Genomic DNA, 19,967 nt, shown 5'->3' on the forward strand with positions numbered 1-19,967 from the left:
GAGAGTTCTCAGCTCAAACACCTACAGGCTCTTACTCCAGGATTCAAGCCTGTCTGCAGAGCCCATGTGGGGTCCACTTACAAGAGCGAGAAGGAGCCCTGAGCAGGAAGACAGCCTAGTGCAGAAAGGCGAGGCCTGGACAGAGGGGATCTGGGTGGAAGAGGAGGAAAGCTAGAGCCGAGGCCACCCAGCATCTGGGGCTGGCACCCGAGGCCAACATGACGGCGTTGAGTTCAGCACTGTGGACAGCAGTGGCCTTGCCCCACACAGCACTGCAGGCCCAGAGAAGGGAACAGACTTCCCACCCACCTGGGAGACACAGGACCATGTGGCTCATCTTGAGGCTACTGACAGACTCCTGAAAGATGTCATGGTGTCCTTGTGCCTTAGAAACAAGGACTCTTCTGGGTACTTAAAAAAGTCCTTTCCAAGGTCTCCCCAGTTTCTACGGTGGGGCTAGGGTGGGGTTGTAGTTCTCAAGAAGACACTAGATGACGCATACCATTATAACAAGGGGCAGGAGCAAAATGAAGGTGGAGAGAGGTCCCTGGTGATGGATGTGAATCAGATATACAAGGCAACCAAGACAGGTGGGTATGAGAGGAGTGGCTCTGTATTAGTTATGTTTTGCTGCATAAAAATATTATTCCAGAACCAAGATCTATTATCTCACAGTTTCTGAGGGATAGGAACCTGGAAGCAGACTGGCTAGCTGGTTCTGTCCCAGGGTCTCTCATGAGGTTGCAGTCAGATGACAGCCAGGGCTGGGGGCATCTGAAGGCTTGAGCAGGGCTGGAGGGTGCACTTCCAAGATCATGGTGACTGGCAGGTGGGCTCAGTTCTCTGCCACGTGGACTTCACAGAGCAGTTTACAACACAGCAGCTGACTTCTCTCAAAGTGAATGATGAGGGGGGAAGAGAGAGGGAGGGGGCACCATCAAGACAAAAGTCCCAATGTGTTTTAGGCCTACTATCAGAAATGACACACCCTCACTTTTGCACCTCCATTGGTCATACAGACGGACCTGGTTCAGTGTGGCCAAAGGGCTACACCAGCCCCAGGAGGCCATCTTGGAAGCTGGCTACCACAGAGCTCCGAGAAAAAAATAAATTCAAGATGGCCTGATGCTCTGAATGTACCAAAAAGAGATTTATATTTCCATTGCAGGGTTTGGGAATAAGTAATGGATATACAGAATATAAACCAAATCTAAAACATGAGGCAATTACCACGTGAAGGAAAAACAAGAGGTTGTACAGAAAAGGAGATGTAATTACTTTACATTACTCAGCTACGAACAGTACGTGCAAAGAAATAACGCAGACGTTGAATTCTGATTCAGTGAAAATGAGAAGATGGGTGGAAGGAAAGTGTATGAGAAGCTATGTGAGAGGGAACAAACTCTCAACCTCCATGGCAGAAAGTCAATGGATAATTTCTAAATCTAAAAAAACAGAAAAAGAAAAAAAAGAAAGGCAGCATTAGCATGTTATTTAGAAGTAAATATGAAAAACCCCCACACCAAAGAAAACTAAAATAACAAAATTTTGCCTCTGAGCAGGGGAAGTCAGAAGACGAGAGGGGTGGGTGAATAAGGAGCTACTGGATTTTCATTACAAGTCTTATAGAACTATTTGACTAAACTATGTACGTTTATAACCTTGATTAAAAAAAAAACACACGCCAAAACACCAGTGCAATTTAAGTAACTAAAAGACAAATCTACCCCAGCCTGCTCTCTACTCGCAGCTCTCTATCAGGCCCCTGCAGCCCCAAGGAAGGGCCTAGGGAGCTGTCTCCTCTTCCAGCGCAGGATCCCCCGTGTGCTGGAGTCGGGTCTGGATCCTTCCTCCCCTGCCCCACCACGGGCCTCCAGCGGTCTCCCCCAGTATCTCTCTTTCTCTCTGAGTCGCTCCAGGTCGGCTTGCCTATCTGTCTTGGGACCGCATCCTTCTTCCATAAGCCCACCTCCCGCCTTCCCTGCCCTGTTCCCAGGTCTTCTCCCGGTTGGGTGGAGAGCAACCAGACTGGGAAGGACCCAGCCCTGTACCCAAGCAACAGCTGTGCCCTGGCCCCTCTGGCCTGCACTCCCTACCCCGCCTCCAGTGCCGCCCATCGTGCTAGGAAACGGAGAAGTTGCTCCTGCTTCCCAGGGAGGTGAATTGGGGATAGCGGGCCATGCTCCATCATTTCCCTGACACCTCTCCTAATTACCCAGTGTGTTATTCATTTGGATGTCAGAGCTGCCGCATGCCTGTGTCTTTAATTAATAATTTGGTAAAACTCCACTCAGGCCTGGCCCGGGCAGTGCAACAGGGACTGCTGGGGCTGGGCCAAACCTGCAGTGGGTGGGCCAGGCCAATGAGGACCCCCCCCGACCCCCAGCAAATGCAGAGGCCTTGGGCGGGAACCTTGGCCGTGCTTCCTTGTCCCCAGCTGTTCATGCCAGGCCACAGAGCCCCAGGTGAAGCCCCTTTAGGGACCCTTCCAGGAGGAGGCAGGAATGCAGACCCTGAGGGGTGTGTGTGCACCAGTGACTGAGGCCTAAGTGGGGGGATTTGCTCCCCTGGAGCCCAGGCTGGCCCTTGAGCCTTAGAGAGTTGAGACCCCAGGAGCCTAGGAGGGGAGGGGAGGTGTGGTCAAAGGGGACAAGAAGCCTGGCTCAGACCCAAGCTCAAACAGGCCAACGCCTGTGATCAGAAAGTAGGGGGGCAAGGGAGGTATCCTTGGGACAGCTAGGAACATGGCTGGGCCTCCTCCTTGACCTGATCATAAAGGACTCCCAGCCCTGGGTGTCCTCCATTCCTGACTGCTCCAGGTGAGGGGAGCGTGGGCAGACTGGGGTCCTGGAGGCGGGTGTCCTGAGGGGCCTGGGTGTGACCTGCAGTGGTCAGGCCAGCCCACCACCTCGTGGGAGCCTCTCAGGCTCAGTCCCTGGGGACCCAGGGAAGGGGCACAGAGGCTGCCAGACTAACAGAAAAATCTGTTTGACTCCAACTTGAATTATTGAGTGTTTCGAGATTTATTCTTGGTTCTAGGGGGGGCTGTGATCTGCGAAGATGGATATCACTATTTTTAAGGTTCTGTGAGAAGAAGCCCAGACACCACTGCCCTTAGGGTTCCTGTGTAGCCTTCTGCAGGGTAGAGCCTCTGGGGGTGGGGGGTAGAGGTGGGCAGGACATGCCACCCCCAAGCCCCCTCCCCATTCCCAATCCCACTGCTTTCCCGCTCTCCCATGAATGACCCCAGCCAGTAGGTCCCCAGGCACCACCTCAGCCCCTTCTAGTTGCTTCTGCACTCCCCCAGCCTCCCCAACCCCTCCACATGAACTCTCAGCATGGTCCATCCCTCTGAGATGCTCAGGGCTATAGCCACACCCACCACCCTGGGGTGAGCCAGGGGTCCCAGCAAGCTGCTCTACCTCTTCATCTTATCTCTGATACAGCCTTGGTGTAGCCAGTAGACAGGGCCAAGGGGCCAATGGCACCGCCCACTGCTGCAGATTCTCTTCCATCAGGCTGTAGCTGAAACTCTCGTCCCTTTAAGGTTCAGACGCCCCCACCTCTGCCCACAAGCCTTCCATGCCAGGCTTAACCCCCGCACTCGGCCCACCCAGGGTTATACAACGTCTCTGCTATCCTCCAACTGGTTCTCCTGGAACCCTACTCCCCACCTGAGGTCAGGCCCAGGATTTATTTGGGCCATAATTAGTTTCTGATGGGGTGGGATTTACACCCTTTGGGGCTTGTGGGAAGAGCTGGAAACCCTTGAAAGCAGAGGTAGGTTGAGTCTTGACCCTCTGAATCTTGCAGGGGACCCTGCCCTCCCACTCCCCACTCAAGCCAGGGGCACTAACAGTGGCATCTTGGGGGTGGGGAGAGGGCTCCTTAGAAAAACCACTCACAGCCAGACTAACCCACTAAAGTCAATAAGCAAAGTGCAGACACTACTACCAACTTTATAGAAATAGAAAGAAAATATCACAAACAATTGTAGGCCAACACATTAGATAACCTGGATGAAAGGGACAAATTCCTAGAAACACACAAACTACCAGCTGACTGAAGAAGAAATAGAAAATCTTCACAGACCTATAACAAATAAAGAGAGTGAATCAGTAATCAAAACCCCTCCCAACAAAGATAAGCACAGAGCCAGCTGGCTTCACAGGTGATTTTACCAAAGGTTTAACAAGAATCAACACCAATCCTTCTCAGAGGAGGGAACACTTCCTAACTATTCTATGAAGCCAGTACTACCCTCATATCAAAGCCAGAAAAAGACATCACAAGAAAAGTACAGACCAGTATACCTTATGAATATAGATGTAAAAATCCTCAACAAAATACTAGCAAATCAAATTCAGCAGCTTAGTAAAAGGATTATACACCATGACCGAGAAGGGTTTATTCCATAAATTCAAGAGTGGCTCAAAATATGAAAGTCAATCAATATGACACACCACATTAACAGAATGAAGGAAAATGATCATTTCAATAGGTGCAGAAAAAGCATTTGATAAATCCAACACCCTTTCATGATAAAAACACAGAGAAACTAGGAATAGAAGGATCTTCCTCAATCTGATCAAGGGCATCTATGGAAAACCCACAGCTAACATCATACTCTAGTGAAGCTTTCCCCCTAAGATCAGGCACCAGACAAGGACGTCCACTCTCCCTACTTCCATTCAACATTGCACTGGAGGTTCCAGCCAGGACAACCAGGCAAGAACAAGATATAAAAGGTATTCAGATTGGAAAGGAAGAAATAAAAGTAAAACTATATTCACATAAGACATGATCTGATATATAAAACCCTTAAAAGAACACACACACACACAATTAGAGCTAATAAATGAAATACAGCAAAGTTGCTAGATATAAGATACAAAAATCAATTGTATTTTTATACACTAGCAATGAACAATCCAAAAATAAAATGAATAAATTCAATCTACAATAGCATCAAACAGAATAAAATGCTCAGTAATAAATTTTACCAAAGGAAGTACAGGGCGTGTACAATGAAAATTACAAAACATCATTGAAAGAAATTAAAGAAGATCTAAATGAGTGAAAAGACCGTGTTCAGTGATTTGAAGACGTAATATTGTTAAGACAGCAATGCTCAGGGCTTCCCTTGTGGCGCAGTGGTTAAGAGTCCGCCTGCCAATGCAGGAGACACGGGTTTGAGTCCTGGTCGGGGAAGATCCCGTATGTCGTGGAACAACGAAGCCTGTGTGCCGCAACTACTGAGCCTGTGCTCCAGAGCCCATCAGCCACAGCTACTGAGCCTGCGTGCCACAACTACTGAAGCCCATGCGCCTAGAGCCTGTGCTCTGCAACAAGAGAAGCCACCGCAATGAGAAGCCCACACACTGCAACGAAGAGTAGCCCCCGCTCTCTGCAACTAGAGAGAAGCCCGCGCGCAGCAACGAAGACCCAAAGCTGCCAAAAATAAATAAATAAAATGAATTTATTTTTAAAAATAACTTATTTTTAAAAAAGACAGCAATGCTCTACAAATCGATCAGTGCAATCACTATCAAAATTCCAACTGCCTTTTTTGGGGGCAGAAATGGACAAGCTGGTTCTAAAATTCATATGGAATTGCAAGAGACCCAAAATCCATATACAAAAATTACCTCAAAATGCGTCAAAGATCTAAATGTAAGAGCTGAAACTATTAAACTCTTAGAAGAAAACATAGGAGGAAATCTTTGTGACATCAGATTAGGCAATGGTTTCTTCGTTATGACACCAAAAGCACAGGCAACAAGTGAAAAACAGATAAACTGGATTTCATCAAATTTTAAAACTTTCATTCAAAGGACATTATCAAGAAAATGAAAAGACAACCCACAAAATGGGAGAACCTATTTGTAAATTATATAACTGAAAGGGGTCTGGTACCCAGGACATATAAAGAACTCGTACAACTCAATGACAGAAAGACAAACAACCCAATTTTTAAAATAGCAAAGAATTTGAGTGGACATTTCTCCCAGGAAGACATACAAATAGCCAATACGCACATGAAAAGGGGCTCAAGATCATTAGTCATGAGGGGAATACAAATCAAAACCACAATGAGATACCATTTCACATACACTAGCATAGCCAGAATCAAAAAGACAGATAATTACAAGTCTTGGTGAGGATGTAGAGAACTTAGAACCCTGTGTTGCTGGTGGGACTGTAAAAAGGTGCAGCCACCACGGAAAACAGCAGGAGAATAGTACGGCTATTCCTCAAAAAGTTAAATGGAGAGTTACCATGAAGTTCCACTCCCAAGAGAACTAAAAACATACGTTCACACAAAAACTTGTACGTCGATTCGCATAGCAGCATTATTCATCATAGCCCCAAATAATCCAAATATTCATCAGTAGATGAATGGATAAACAAAATGTGGCCTATCCATACAACAGAATATTATTTGGCCATAAGAAAAAGTACTGATCCATGTTACAACACAGATGAACCTTGAAAACATCATGCTAAGGAGAGACGCCAGACATAAAGGTCACATACTTTATGTGACTCCATTCCTATGAGGTACCCAGAATCGGCAAGTCCACAGAAACAGGAAGCCCATTAGTGGTTGCCAGGGGCTGGGGCAGGGGGGAGGGGTGGAGGAGAGTGACTGCTAATGGATACAGGATGAAAAAGTTCTGGAACTAGATAGTGGTGTGCCTGCACAAGATGCTGAATATACTAAAAGCCAATTAACAGTGCACTTAAAGATGTTAAAATGGTGACTTGTTACATGACTTTAACCTTGAAACAAACAAAAACCACTCAGGTTTTCGGTTGTCTGCAAACTGATCTCAGGCTCTGTCTGCTTCTCACTGAAGTGGAGGGGACGGGGATGAGGGACCCCACAGCAGTCCATGCCTCAGCCCAGGGGGCCCACTTGGCTCCTCTGGTCAGTGAGGAAGCAGTGGCTTTAAGCAAAGCCCCAGTCCCACCCCAGTAGGAGGTCTCGGCCATCTCTGTGCCTGTCTTAGAGATGGGTCCCCAGGGGATGCTGCTGCAGACATCACCCTGAGCCTCCCGGCACCATGGGAAGCTCTCCTGTTGGCATGTGCGTGGGGCAGGCGTTGAAGGGGAAGGTGCAGTTGGGGCCGGGGAGTCACAGTCCTTCCTGCCCAGCCCTTGCGGGACCTGCATTCTGGCAGCTTGGGGTGGTGGGAGGAGCTCGGTAGGAAATGAGGACCTTTACTTCCTGTTTCTCCCTTCCCATTGGTGCAGTTAGCACAGCCTTGCAGACTGATGACCATCAACCTTGGCCCCTGTGGGCCCCACTTCTCCAAACCTTGTCACTTTCTTTGCAAGGACTGACTGCGTGCCAGGCTCTGTGCCACGGCTACTCCACACAGGGCTGCAGCTGTCCGGGGAGACAGCACAGGTATGATCCCCGTTACAGGCTCGAAGCTTTGCCCAAGGCCAGTCAGTACAAAGCCGTCAGGCCCAGCCAGCTCTGCCTGGCTTCCATCCTGCGCTCCTACGTCCCCCCCACCCCCTGGTCCTGATGAACTCTGGGCAGGGAGAGACCTGGAAGAAGTTAGGAGGGCAGTGGTTGTGGCACGCCAGGCAGGGCCTGCATGGGTGGCAGGCTGGGACTGAGTCTCCTGAGGGCCACCCTGGCAGAGTCCTGGGCACCAGGCTCGGGGCACATGTGGGGTGGCTCAGCACCCTTGTACTCAGCAGGGGTGTGAATGAGGCAGCAGCTGCCTGGGACCCCAGGCAAGTGCCACTGTTTCCCTTGTCCTTGGGCAGCCCCCAGGGCTATGGCTGCGCTTAATCCAGCTGTGACTCCCCGGTGGAACCCTGCCCAGGCCTGTTTGTGCCCAGTGACCATCAGGGATTTTAGGGAGGTGGTTTCGCCATGGCCCCGTGCTCCTGCACACCTCAGACGGGACTCCACGCTCTCCCTGCCTCTGACCGCTAATGTCTCAGCGTGGAGCCCAGCTGCTGCTGGACGCCGCCCATCCTTCATTAACCGGGAACTGACTGTGCCACTGCCGGCAGGGACTCCACGTGGATCCTCACACTCAATCCCCCAACTGGACTAAGCAGGTGCTTCTATGCCCACAAGAAAACAGGTTCCGAGAGGGAGGACCGGTCCCTCTCGGGGCACCATCAGATGCCGCATTCCACCTTCTCTCCCAGGACACAGACCCGTGCCTCAGTCTAGAGGCAGGGAGCGCTGGGGCACTGCCGGCACAGGGGAGCCAAAAGCCACAGGCACTGAGGTGCAGGTTCTAAAGCCACAGGCACAGCATCCCAGAGCCTGGGGTGAGTGGGCAGAAGGCCCGGGGCCTCCTAGGGAGGGTGGGGTGAGCTGGGGTTCCCTGTGTACCACCAGCTGTGAAGAGCAGGTGTTTTTCTCAGTCTCAGGACTGAGTGGACAGTAGAAGCTGAGGTGAGAAAAAAGATGTGCCAGCGAGGACATCTGGGGAGGACCACAGATCAGAACCTGGGACAGGCCTTCCTGCCTGAAGGAGTCCCCTTGAAGGTACCTGTGGAACATGCCGGAAGCTGCTGAGCCCAGTGGGCCATCCAGTGGAGCCCATAAGCATGTGGGTGGCACCCAGCAGCCGACCTGGCCCCAGCAGGCCCTCTGTACCCCGAAGCCCCCTGCCCTGGAATGGCCCTGCTTCCTATTGCAATGTCCTGACTAGGAGCTACTACTACCATGTGGGGCAGCCCCTGGCCCCGCCTTACAAAGGGTTTTGGGAGCAAGGGTTAAGCGGGAGGGGAAGGGGGACAGCTGACCCCAAATAGCTGGCTGCCTTGCTTACTTGTCCCCTTTGCTTCTTCCAGGAGCCCAGGCCCTGGAGGAGAGCACCCTTCTCATTCTGAATGAATGGAGAGACACCAGAGCGGGGCGTGGAAGGAGCGCTGGGACCCGGGGCCTCCCTGGGCTTCCATCCCAGGCTGTCAAACCATGACAGGCAGCTTCTTCTTGAGAGGCAGGATAAATGGCAAGAAAGGCCTCCGAGGATTCTTCACACCCCTCAGCAAAGATTCCAGGGTCCTTAGGGAACCTGGGGGTGAGCTGGGAGGAGGTGGAGGACTGGGGCTGCTTGGGAGGCACCCAGGGGCTGTGGGTGGGGCCGTGCGCCTCCCTGGGACTCTAGCTCACACCAAGAGGAGTGGCCAGGCAGGGGCCAGAGTCAGGGCTGCCCTCCCACAGCGGAGACGCGTTTTGAGGCTGGGCCTCTGGGTGAAGAGGCTGGCAGGGGGGTAGTGCGTTGGGTTGACAGGAACAGGGGAGAGCTATTGGCACTTGAACACAGTGGGCTGCCCGCCCTCAGGGCCCGTGGCCAGGACAGCAGATCCCACACCCATCTCCTCGGGTACGGGTGCCAGCCCTCTGTCTGGCACCCCACCCCTGCAGCCCAGACTGCCCCTGTATGTCCCCCCACGCTCAGCCTTTTCCAGGCTCAGACGCTGCTCTTCTCCCCTCCTCCTGGCCCTGCACATCCCAGCAGCAGGCAGGCTGGAGACCGGCTGGGCAGCCAGGGGCCAAGCCTGACAGCAGCCACCCCAGTCTGGACCCTCCCCGGCCAGGGCAGAAGCGGCTCAGTGTAGCTGGTCGGCAGGGAGGGACGTGCCGGTTTATAAACAAACACAAAGTGAAAGCAGCACATGTACTCAGAGGAGCAGATGGGCAAGGAGAAGGTGTGCATGTATGTGCAGTCTGGCAGCTGTAAGCCCGCCTGGGCGCTTTCAGAACAAAACAAAAAAACACCAGAAAATCCCCTATGAACTGAATCCCTCTCTGTGTTCCTGAGAAATTCACGTCATGTGCCCTCTGGGCCTGGCGCTCTGCCGTGTGAGCTCTGTCTGCCACTGAGCTCTCTCCAGGCCCCCGGGCCTCATGACCGTGGGGTGGAAAGGTGGCCACCCCGGTCCATCCGAGCAGGGCTGTGCAGGCACAGCAGGGCTGTGCCTTCTGCGTCCCCATCCTCGTCCTCGGGCCGGGGTGTCCCACCTGCTGTGGGGGCCGCTCCCCCAGTCCCTACAGATGAGCTGGAGCAGGGCCACAGGCAGCCCAAGAGTCTTACTGGCATCCAGCTCGGTGCCAGCCCCAGCCCTTGCCCTACTGCCCCTGGGCACCTGGGCCTGGGGCTTTCCGTGTGTCCTGGGGTTTCGGCTGTGGGCTTTGAGGGGCCTGTCCTTACCTGCAGGCTCTTCTGAGACTCCCTGGGGGCATGCCTTTGGCCTCTGTGCCTTCTTGCTCCTGGTAATGACATCAAGAAAGGACAGCATCAAATGTCAGAGCCCCCCTCGATCCCCAGGTGGTCCCTGGAAGCTGCGCCGACCTGGATCCTCAGGGGTGCGAGAGCCCAGGCCAGAGGGCAAGGCAGATCCTGACGGCCAGCCCCCACCCCGGGAGAGTTCAGGGGTCCCAGCCACACCTTCCCACAGTTCTCAAAGCAGCTTAGCCAGGCCCAGGCCAGCACGGGCTTGGAGGAAAAGGGAGCACAAAGGAAACGCGTGCTTGCAAGGACTCCTGGTGGGAGAGGATGGGCCTGATGTCCAAGCTGCCAACGGAAACCTCACTGTCTCAGTCTCTTCATCGGCAAAGTCATCACAGCGCCTGTCTCATGGTAAGTGCCGTCAGGATTAAGTAACCAGCCCCTGCTGGCTGTGACTGTACCACAACACAGTGGGGTGAGAATCACCGTGCACACCACACAGGTGAGGAAACAGGCTTTGAGAGCATAAACGACACAGCAGGTGCAGAGCCAGGACAGGAACCGGGACCATCTGACTCCCTCACCCTTTCTGTGGAGACCACGACACCCCAGTGCCTCACAGATAAACGGACCAAGGTAAGCAGGGGGCGCCCTGGTGGGAAGTGAGTTTTGGGCTTTGGGGGTTGCCAGACAGTTCCCACTGAACATGGAGTCCACGCTGGTCCCCAGCATTCTGCTGGCTCTTCTCCTGTCCCCTCAGGAACCCTGCGCCCCCTGCCTGGCCCTGCCCGTCTGGCCTGAGCCACAGCGCCACCGCCGAGAGAGGCCCCGCCACCAGAAGTGGCCCCACGGGGGCATGACCCAGACACCCCAGCACACACCTTTCCGGCTGCAAGGCAGGGGCCCCTTGGACTCCCAGGGTCCTGCGGATGTAGTCTCGGGAGCGGATGTCAGCCTGAGGAAAGGGATGGCTCGAGTGAGAGGGGATGGCTGGGGTCCCAAGCTGGCCTCTGGACCAGTCCCCACCCGATAGGGTGGCCCCTCCTGGAAAAGCCCACGGAGGCCCAGCCTTAGGGACAAGGAGCAGCAGCCCCATCACGCGTGGGTGCCAGGAGGTCAGGCCCTCTGGTCGGGGTACTTGACAGCATTTCCCCGAAGGGCCTGAGGAAATGGGCTGGGTGCCTTGCTCCTGTTTCAGTGGGTTTATAGCTTCCCTGTAGGTTTTGCTTGAGCCAACAGTTTCTCTGCTAAAGACCTCTTCTCTGAAGGCTGTCCTCAGCCCAGCTTGTCTGTCCTCACTTTTGGTTCATCTGGCTCCCTGTCTAGTGTCAGCTGCAACCTCTGTCCCTGGAGAAGTGTCTGGAAAGTTCTGCAGTGTCACCGGAATGAAAGGGGGCTTGTGGGCCACAGGCTGGGATCAGGGCACACCTCGGGGAGAGGGGAACAGGCCTGAGTGGGGCCCCCAGGACCTTGCGGCTCAGGTTCTCTCACAGGCTCTCCCTGTTCCAGGGGGCCTGGCCTCAGGGAGGCCCCTGATCCCGGCTCAGATGGCTCAGCCCCGCTTTGGGCCGTGTGACTACAGGACACAACAGCTAATCCCCCCGACTGTTTCTACTTCAGAGTGAACGGGCAAGCAGGCAGGGTTGGCGGCAGGGTGCTCCGGGAGAAAGGCCCCGGAGATGAGGCAGCACCTCCCGCCTTCCCCTGCAGCAACCTGTCCCGACCTGGCCCGGAAGCTGGGGGCAGCGGGCCTGTGACCAACGGGGCAGGCCCTAAGCCGTTCTCTCAGCTTCTCCTCAGAGCTTACAGAAGTAGTCAGGAGGGCAAAGTGTACACAGGTGAGTGGGCCAAGAAAGAGGATGGACCAAGAGATAACCAGTGCCACTGGACAAGGCCACACCCTGTTCCTGGAAGCGATGGGGCTGGTGGGCTCCTGGGTGCAGACGTCTGGCTTTTCTCTAGGGCAGACACACGGTCCTTGCCCACCTTTGAGAGGCTCATGGCACTCTCTAGGGCATCCCCCCACCTGCAAGGACACAGCTATCATCCACTCTGGAGCAAGGCGAGACACAAAAGGGACAGAGACCTGCCCACCGTACCAGTTTCAGCAGACTCCCTGGCTCTGAGGGCCTGTGGAGAAATCTCGGGTCGTCACCCCACCCCCCACAAGGTCGCACAGGTGGATGGGAATGGGGGAGGAAAGGCTTCCTGGGGCCAGGACACATCACAGGCTTGTGCACCTACGAACCCTGTACGGGGAGGGAAGGAGGCTGAGGCTGGTGGACACTTAGAAAGTCCACCCTGGAAGCCACCCTAGAGGCCTTGACTCTTCACAGCCCAGAGAGCTGCTGGCAGGGGCTGAGAGCCACAGCCGCGTGCGTGCTGCTGCTGCCACCTGGAGGCCGCACTGCACATCAGCAGCCGGGGGACCCCAAACCCCGAGGTGGTGGCTACGGGGCTCTTGGGGCGGTCGAGGCGGAGCCAGGACCCTCAGGTTTGCGGCGTCACCAGCTGGTGCTGAGCTGAGAGCACCGAGCGGGCCTGTGGCACCTTGGCTAGGTTGCCTCTAGCTGACGCACCACAGGCCTCAGGGACACACGGAGCAGCAGGCGACATAAAGTCCCTGCTGGGAAGGCAAATCTGATGGTGTCCCCTCCCAACTCACATCCAAGGCCCTGTGGTAAACCTGAAGTTCTGCCCCCCTGCAATGCACACAGGCTTCCGCCCACTCACCCCTGCCAGGGCTCCAGCCACAAGTTCCTCGGAGTTTCTGGCATCAAACTCCTTCCTGCCCTAGGGCCTTTGCAAATGCTGGTCCTCAGGCCTGGACTGCCCTTCCCCCCTCTTCCAGCAGGCATCTCCCTGAGAGGATCTGTGGATCCTCGCCTCATGGGCTTCCCTGAGACTTGCACCCGCTCTGCACCTTGTCATGGCCAAGACCACCAAGGCGGCCCAAGGGCATCCTGCATGAGGTTAGCTGAGCCGACTCGTTCACCAGAGTTCTGATCCCCCTGGGCCCCAAGTTAGGTGCTGAGTGCCTGGTGTGGCCACACCCTGGAGTCTCCTGATTGGCATCCCTGGCCCAAGTCTTCCTCAGCAGTGCCCAGCAGCCCTGCAGGGGCCCCCCAGCCGAGGACGGCTGCTCCCTCCCAGGCCAGCTGGGCAGCTTGGGCCCTCAGGGGCTGGCAGGCCACTCTGCCATTTGAGCTGACGTCAGCTGATTTTCCCGATGACCCAGGGTGCCAGAGGCTGAAAGGCTGAGTGCGGGGGCACAGCAGAACCCCGGGCAAGGCAAGGCAGGGCAGGCCTCTGCAGCTTCCAGGCCCCTCTCCTCCCCTCTGGAGCCTAGTGTGGCCCAAACTGACTCTCCCACAGGTGCTTGTGGACCCTCAGCCCGGGAGCACAGGAAGAGCAGGTGCCGTGCGCTAGCCTACCCACCTGGCAGCCCACTCACCTGGCGCACGGGCTCTGGGATCCGAAACTTGCAGCAGCCATGGGTCAGGCGCACGGCTGCCTCCAGGCTCATCTTATGGCCCACAGAGACATAGAGGGGCTTGGTGCTGTGGTCGTGGCTCTTCAGGGCCTGTGACAGGGAGGGCGAGGTCAGGGCACTGGGCAAGCTCTGTGGGCTGGAGGACTGACATGTCCTGGGTGGCAGGTGGGAGCTTGGGAGACTGGCAGCACCCTTGGGGCACCTTCCTGCTGTTTGTCTTAGGGACAGGGTGGGGCGAGTGAGGGCCCAGAGGCCCCCTCAGCACAGTGGGGGAGGGGAAGAAATAAAGATGCAGGGTCAGCCAGAGTGGCAGGAAGATAGGGAGAGGTGGATGGGTTCTGGGGCACACACATACATGGATGCTGACCCTGGGCCCCCTCTGGCCCTCAGCTGAGGGGTCTGCCTCGGTGGGGTGCAGGCCCCTGGCCACTCACCATGCCCAGGACGGTCCCGGAGCCTCCCATCAGAGGAAATGAGTCTCCTCCAGCCTTCAGGAGCCGTATCTGGAAAACAGAAAAAAGACTTTGAAAAACACCTTTCTTGGTGAAAGGCTTGAAGGCAAGCCTGCTCACTTTTAAAACCTGAGCAGCCGCTGGGCAAGGAGATGGAAGGGCCCGTCGCGAGTGGACCCTGCGTCCAAGCGCGGCCTGCAGCACCATCTCACCTTGACAAGGTACTCTCCTCTCCATTCTGCAGCAGAGAAGAGGCAGCAGCCTGCCCAGGCCCCAGTGCTGCAGGGTGGAGGCACCAGGCTGGTGCACACACAGGGCCACAACCCACTCGAGGCCACTTACTTCCTGCTTTCTCTCCTGCTACAAATTTGAGCACTTCTGATTCAACCTGCAAACTTTTTGGAGTGGTGGTGGTGGGGACTGGCCCATTGGGTGGGTCAGGGGCCCCTGTCAACTCAATAAACAGGCACTCCACGCAGGCATGGGGGAGCTGGAAGGATGAGACAAATGTAACTGACCCGTTCTCAGAGTTGGTCGTCCAGGTTAGAGAGCCACGTGTGTCACCAGCTCCCGCCAGAGGGGGTCCCAGAGGAGGGAGATGCCCCAGGCAGATGGGGGTGGCACGGCAGGCGGAAAAGTACAGTGTTGTACAGGCCCCAAATGCCTGGTCCCCGATACCTGGAGGCTCTGCCCCCACGTGGGGTGCCACAGCAGCATGCAGGCAGGGGTGGAGAGGAGGCAAGTGTGCACCCAGAGGCTGGGAGAGGAGCTCCAAGTCTCCTGAGATGACCCACCACCCACAAGGAACACAAGGCGCACAAAGAAAGCTGGTCTTCCTCACTCCAGGCCAGCAATCCAGGCTGGGAGGAGAGCGTCCCAGGTGGAGCTGGTCTGCAGCGGGGCGGACTCTGGCCCCCTCACCTTCTCCTTGTGCAGAGCGTTGTTCTCCAGCCCATCCACCTGCAGGAGTTTCTTGGCCACCCCGATGCAGGGCAGGTCTGTGAGGACACCAAGGTGGCAGGCTACCCCAAAGCCTGCAGGGGCAGAGGAAGATGAGGCTGGGGAGGTGAGGCAATGAGTCCAGCAGTTTAGAGATAGTGTGGGGATGGGGGCCACACCAGAGCCTCGCTGAACTTTTCCACGTGAACAGAGGCCTGTCGGTGGGCAAGGACTTGTGAGACAGGGCTCTAAGCCCCACCCTGACCTCGGACGTGGCCCTCTACCCTGACTTCCAGGCTGGCAGGCTGGGTGGAGGATGCCTCCCCCCACCCGTTCTGACAAGATTAGGAGCCTGATTATAATTAGCGTGCTCACATGCTTCACCTGCTTCTTTCATATTCTGGCACCTTTCACCCTCCCCTCCCCTTTGTGGCCACCTTCAGGCCTCTGCATCTCTGCCCTTAACTTCCCCAGGACTTCGGGGCTCCTGCCGGGGGGCAAGGATTGCAGTGACTGGGGTCCAGGCCCAGGGCTGGCCTGCTGGGCCTGCACTAGCGTCCAGGGTGGCTCTGGGCCCAGAGGCTCCCAGGGCAGGGGCTAAAATCACACCCCTCCTGACTCCCTCTGCCGCCCAACCCCCAGGCTCGTATATGAGGGTAAGACAGCCCCTCCCCCTTGGTGGTTCTCCCCGGGACAAGATTCCAGCACCCAGGTGGGTGTGGGTTTCCCTGTGTCAGTGGGGAACAGGCACACCTGTCTGTTCCTGTTCAGTTTCAGGCAAGGGTCTGTTTAGGACACAGGGCAGGCCGCCAGTGGGACAGGCTAGCTGGGCTCAGGGCCTGAGAGTTCTGGAAGCGTCAGGTCCAAACTGGATGTTGGTACCTGAGCTGGGCCAGCAGAGGCAGTGGAGGCAGGCAGGAAAGGCGCAGGGGTGAAGAGAAGCAGGGGCTCCTTACTAGGGGGTATTGACAAGGAAAGCAAGGCCAGAAGGAGCTGCAAGGCCAGGCTGGTGGCAGAGGGCCTGGGGCCTGGTGCAGGCAGACTGCACCCCTCCTGGTCCCTCTCTCTTACAGCCCTCTCGGGGAGTCTTGGGAGCAGGATTACCTCGGTGGTGGAGCACCCCATTTCCATCCACAAAAAGGACCTGGAAGAGCCACGGGGGAAAGTCACAGTCAGCTGAAGTGCCCCTCGCCCATCAGGTTGGGGCATCCCAGAGCAAGAGGAGGGGACCAGCTCTTTAGGTCTGATCTCTCTTGAGGCAAAATCACTTCTCCAGGAAGCTCATGGGATCTCTCCCTGCAATGGGGCGGGGCCTGTGGAGGGCCTTTCCTTCAGCCCAGTGAGATACCTGCCTGGGGCATGAGGCGGGGCTCCTTCTCCCGCAGCTGCTGCACCGCGTCCACCAGGAAGGGCACCTCTCGGAAGGCCAGGAAGCCTGACACGTAGGGGGCTGTCAGGCTCACCATTCGACAGTCCTCATACATCACCTGCCACCAGGCATCCAGGTCACTAGGCACGCGCGGCCCTGGCCACCTCCCCCGCACCCTCACATGCCCTTGGCCCTTATCTGACAATCCCTGTCACTCCCTGTCTCCCAGGCCCACCCCCAAGTCGCCCCCTTCCCTGCCTCACTATCTGGAGACAGGTGATACACCCTGCAGATGGGCAGTGGGGATTCAAATGCTGCCATTTCAAAGGCACTGGCCACACCTGGTCTGTATCAGGCCCTCCTCAGCCTGCCTCCTTTGTAAATCAGACCTGTTGCCTCCCCACCCAACCCTGCTGCCAGGCTGTTTGGAGGCTCACAGAAGACAACGCACAAGAAGCACCTGTGAATAGACACCATAGTGCCATATTAGAAGGGGCCTCGGGGAAGAAAAGGCCAAGTCTTCATAGGGGCTACAATAGCAAGAAGGGCAACTCTGGCTTTAAGAAAAGAGATTACAAATATTTCAGAAAAAGGACAGGCACGATCTCAGAGTGAGGCAGTTTGGAAGAGAACTGGGTCCCAAGGGATGGGAGAATCCAAAAAGAAAAATTCTGAGGCTGCACCTGCAAATAACCCCAGAGAGAGAAGAGACGATACCCCTGGGGATGTGCTAAAAGGCCTGGCTCACGCTGGGAGGAGTGAGGGCCAGGAGTCTGAGGCAGACCTGCTGGGGACCACCCAGAATTTTCACACGCTCTGGCAGACTGTTCTTCAAACTGAAAAGTCCTAACACAGCATGGAAGAGGAGGCCCTGTTGGTACTTGATTAGCATGTAACGACCCGCTCAGAGCACAGGGCGGTAGCCCTAAGCCCCTTAAACCTTGAGTTTTCATTACAGCCAGACCGGCCGGAGGTGAGAACGTTTCCCACTAAGCACACATTCTCCAGAAACTTCGGATGTGCTGGATTGTTACTGACCATCCCCCCCACCCCCCACCCCCCAATCTCTTGGTGATAGCTTTCAAAAGCATACTTCCACCTCTCCCTTGAAGCTAGGTCATAATGACATGTCCCTAAGTAAAGGGATTACTCTAATAGCATGGAGGAAGGGGCTCGTCCTTCCAACATTTTTATCAGTGTCTCACAGGAAACTCATCAAACTGCCAATGACCTAGAGTGGGCAGGGTCCAACTGGATGACAGACCAGAGAATTCGATCCACAGTGAACCCGGCAGGCTGGAGTGCTGAACCCCATGCAACAGGATGACTCTTCACGGGGACATGCATGAAGTTCAAGTGTGGCCTGAGTTCCCACAGGATGATGGTGGCTGCTTTGTATGAATCTCTCTGCACAAGCTCTAGGAACCAGAGATCCACAGGAGAGGAGATGAACCCCCTGTACCCCATGCCCACAGCGTTACTGGGAGACAAGTCAATTACAAGCAACGGTGTGCACCTACTGGCGGAAATAAACAGCCCAGACTCACAGAGCCAGCTCTGGGCCCCTGGCCAGAAAGGCAGGTGGGGAAGGGGCAAGGGCAGGGGGTGTGGTGGAGCCTAGTGGTGGGGAGCCTGATGGAATGAGACCTGGGGGGCAGCCCCAGCCTTATCAGGAAGATGCTGCTCTGGGGAGACAGAGGTGAGCCCTGGGGTCTTGCGGAGAAGACAGCGAGGCCAGAAGTGTAAGGTCCTTTGGAAATGAGAGTATCAAAGAATCAGAAGAGACACTGGCCGTGTTTGCTTCTGAAAAGGATGCCTTTTATTGGCACGACTATACTTCACTGTCCCTCATGATTTAAGAAACCCATTGAGGCACCCAAACCCCTGGCCCTTGAGTTTCCTGTTTAAATACATTTTTTTTTTTTAAGGCCGCACCGTGTGGCATGCAGGATCTTCCCTGCAGTGGAAGTGCAGAGTCTTAGCCACTGGAACACCAGGGAAGTACCTAAGTACAACTTAGAGTGAACAGAGAACTACAAGAACTCAGAAGGCAAAGATCAAACGTTGTGAGCTGATGAAATGCTGCCCCCAACCAGCTGTGCAGCAGAGGTAAGTTAACTAAACGGCAGACAGAGAGCACAACCTGGCAGAAATAAAAACAGAAACACAAAAAAACCTGACAAGACAGAAAACCCAGCATATGCATGACTGAAGAAGAGAAACAAAACTATGGAGCTGAAATAATAAATATAACTAATACTTAAAACCACAATCTAAGAAACGTTCCAAAAATAAAAGAAGATCTGACCCCACATATTGAAAGAACCAAGTGGGAACTTGGGGAAACTGATATGGAAGTCAACTCAAGATGTATCTTAGTGAAGATCCACCAGAAGGCAGACAGCAGAAGCAGGAAGAACTACAATCCTACAGCCTGTGGAATGAAAAACTGCATTCATAGAAAGATAGACAAAATGAAAAGGCACAGGACTATGTACCAGATAAACAGAGATGAACAATACAATAACTGAAGAATACACTAGAAGGAATCCATAGTAGAATAACTGAGGCAGAAGAACGGATAAGTGACCTGGAAGACACAATGGTGGAATTCACTGCCATGGAACAGAATAAAGAAAAAAGAATGCAAAGAAATGAAGACAGCATAAGAGACCTCTGGGAAAACATTAAACACACCAACATTCACATTATAGGGGTCCCAGAGGAGAAGAGAGAAAAGACCCGAGAAAATATTTGAAGAGATTATAGTCGAAAACTTCCCTAACTTGGGAAAGGAAATAGCCACCCAAGTCCAGGAAGTGCAGACACATAGTCATCAAACTGACAAAAAATTAAAGACAAAGAAAAATTATTGAAAGCAACAAGGGAAAAATGACAAATAACATACAAGGGAACTCCCATAAGGTTAACAGCTGGTTTCTCAGCAGAAACTCTACAAGCCAGAAGGGAGTGGCAAGATATATTTAAAGTGATGAAAGGGAAGAAGCTACAACTAAGATTACTCTACCCGGCAAGGATTTCATTCAGATTTGACAGAGAAATCAAAAGCTTTACAGACAAGCAAAAGCTAAGAGAATTCAGCACCACCAAACCAGCTCTACAATATATGCTAAAGGAACTTCTCTAAGTGGGAAACAAAAGAGAAGGACCTACAAAAACAAACCCAAAACAATGAAGAAAATAGTAATAGGAACGTACTTATTGATAATTACCTTAAATGTGAATGGATTAAATGCTCCAACCAAAAGACACAGGCTCCCTGAATGGATACATAAACAAGACCCATATATATGCTATCTACAAGAGACCCACTTCAGACCTAGGGACACATACAGACTGAAAGTGAGGGGATGGAAAAAGATATTCCATGCAAATGGAAATCAAAAGAAAGCTGGAGTAGCAATTCTCATATCAGAAAAAATAGACTTTAAAACAAAGACTATTGGGCTTCCCTGGTGGCGCAGTGGTTGAGAGTCCGC

General features: G+C 54.3%; 1 protein-coding gene across 10 annotated transcripts in view; it reads right to left on the reverse strand.

Moving 5' to 3' along the window:
• Positions 1-567: 567 nt before the first annotated feature.
• Positions 568-19,967, reverse strand: part of ENDOV (endonuclease V) — a 26,076-nt gene continuing 6,676 nt past the window's right edge. Inside the window, exons 3-10 of one of the 10 annotated variants that reach the window (XM_007125285.4) lie at positions 16,451-16,585; positions 16,203-16,242; positions 15,081-15,217; positions 14,142-14,210; positions 13,669-13,797; positions 11,096-11,169; positions 10,197-10,255; positions 571-887 (exon numbers count right to left, since the gene is read on the reverse strand). In XM_007125285.4, the coding sequence (XP_007125347.1) occupies positions 814-887; positions 10,197-10,255; positions 11,096-11,169; positions 13,669-13,797; positions 14,142-14,210; positions 15,081-15,217; positions 16,203-16,242; positions 16,451-16,585 (717 nt within the window). In that variant the 3' untranslated portion in view covers positions 571-813. Of the gene's footprint in view, positions 1,446-10,196; positions 10,256-11,095; positions 11,170-13,668; positions 13,798-14,141; positions 14,211-15,080; positions 15,314-16,202; positions 16,243-16,450; positions 16,586-19,967 lie in introns of all 10 variants that reach the window. The other 9 variants (XM_007125283.4, XM_007125288.4, XM_007125293.4 and 6 more) reach the window with 9 other exon arrangements.

This window comes from Physeter macrocephalus, chromosome 14, assembly GCF_002837175.3.
Source record: "Physeter macrocephalus isolate SW-GA chromosome 14, ASM283717v5, whole genome shotgun sequence".
In the NCBI taxonomy this organism is placed as follows: Eukaryota; Metazoa; Chordata; class Mammalia; order Artiodactyla; family Physeteridae; genus Physeter; species Physeter macrocephalus.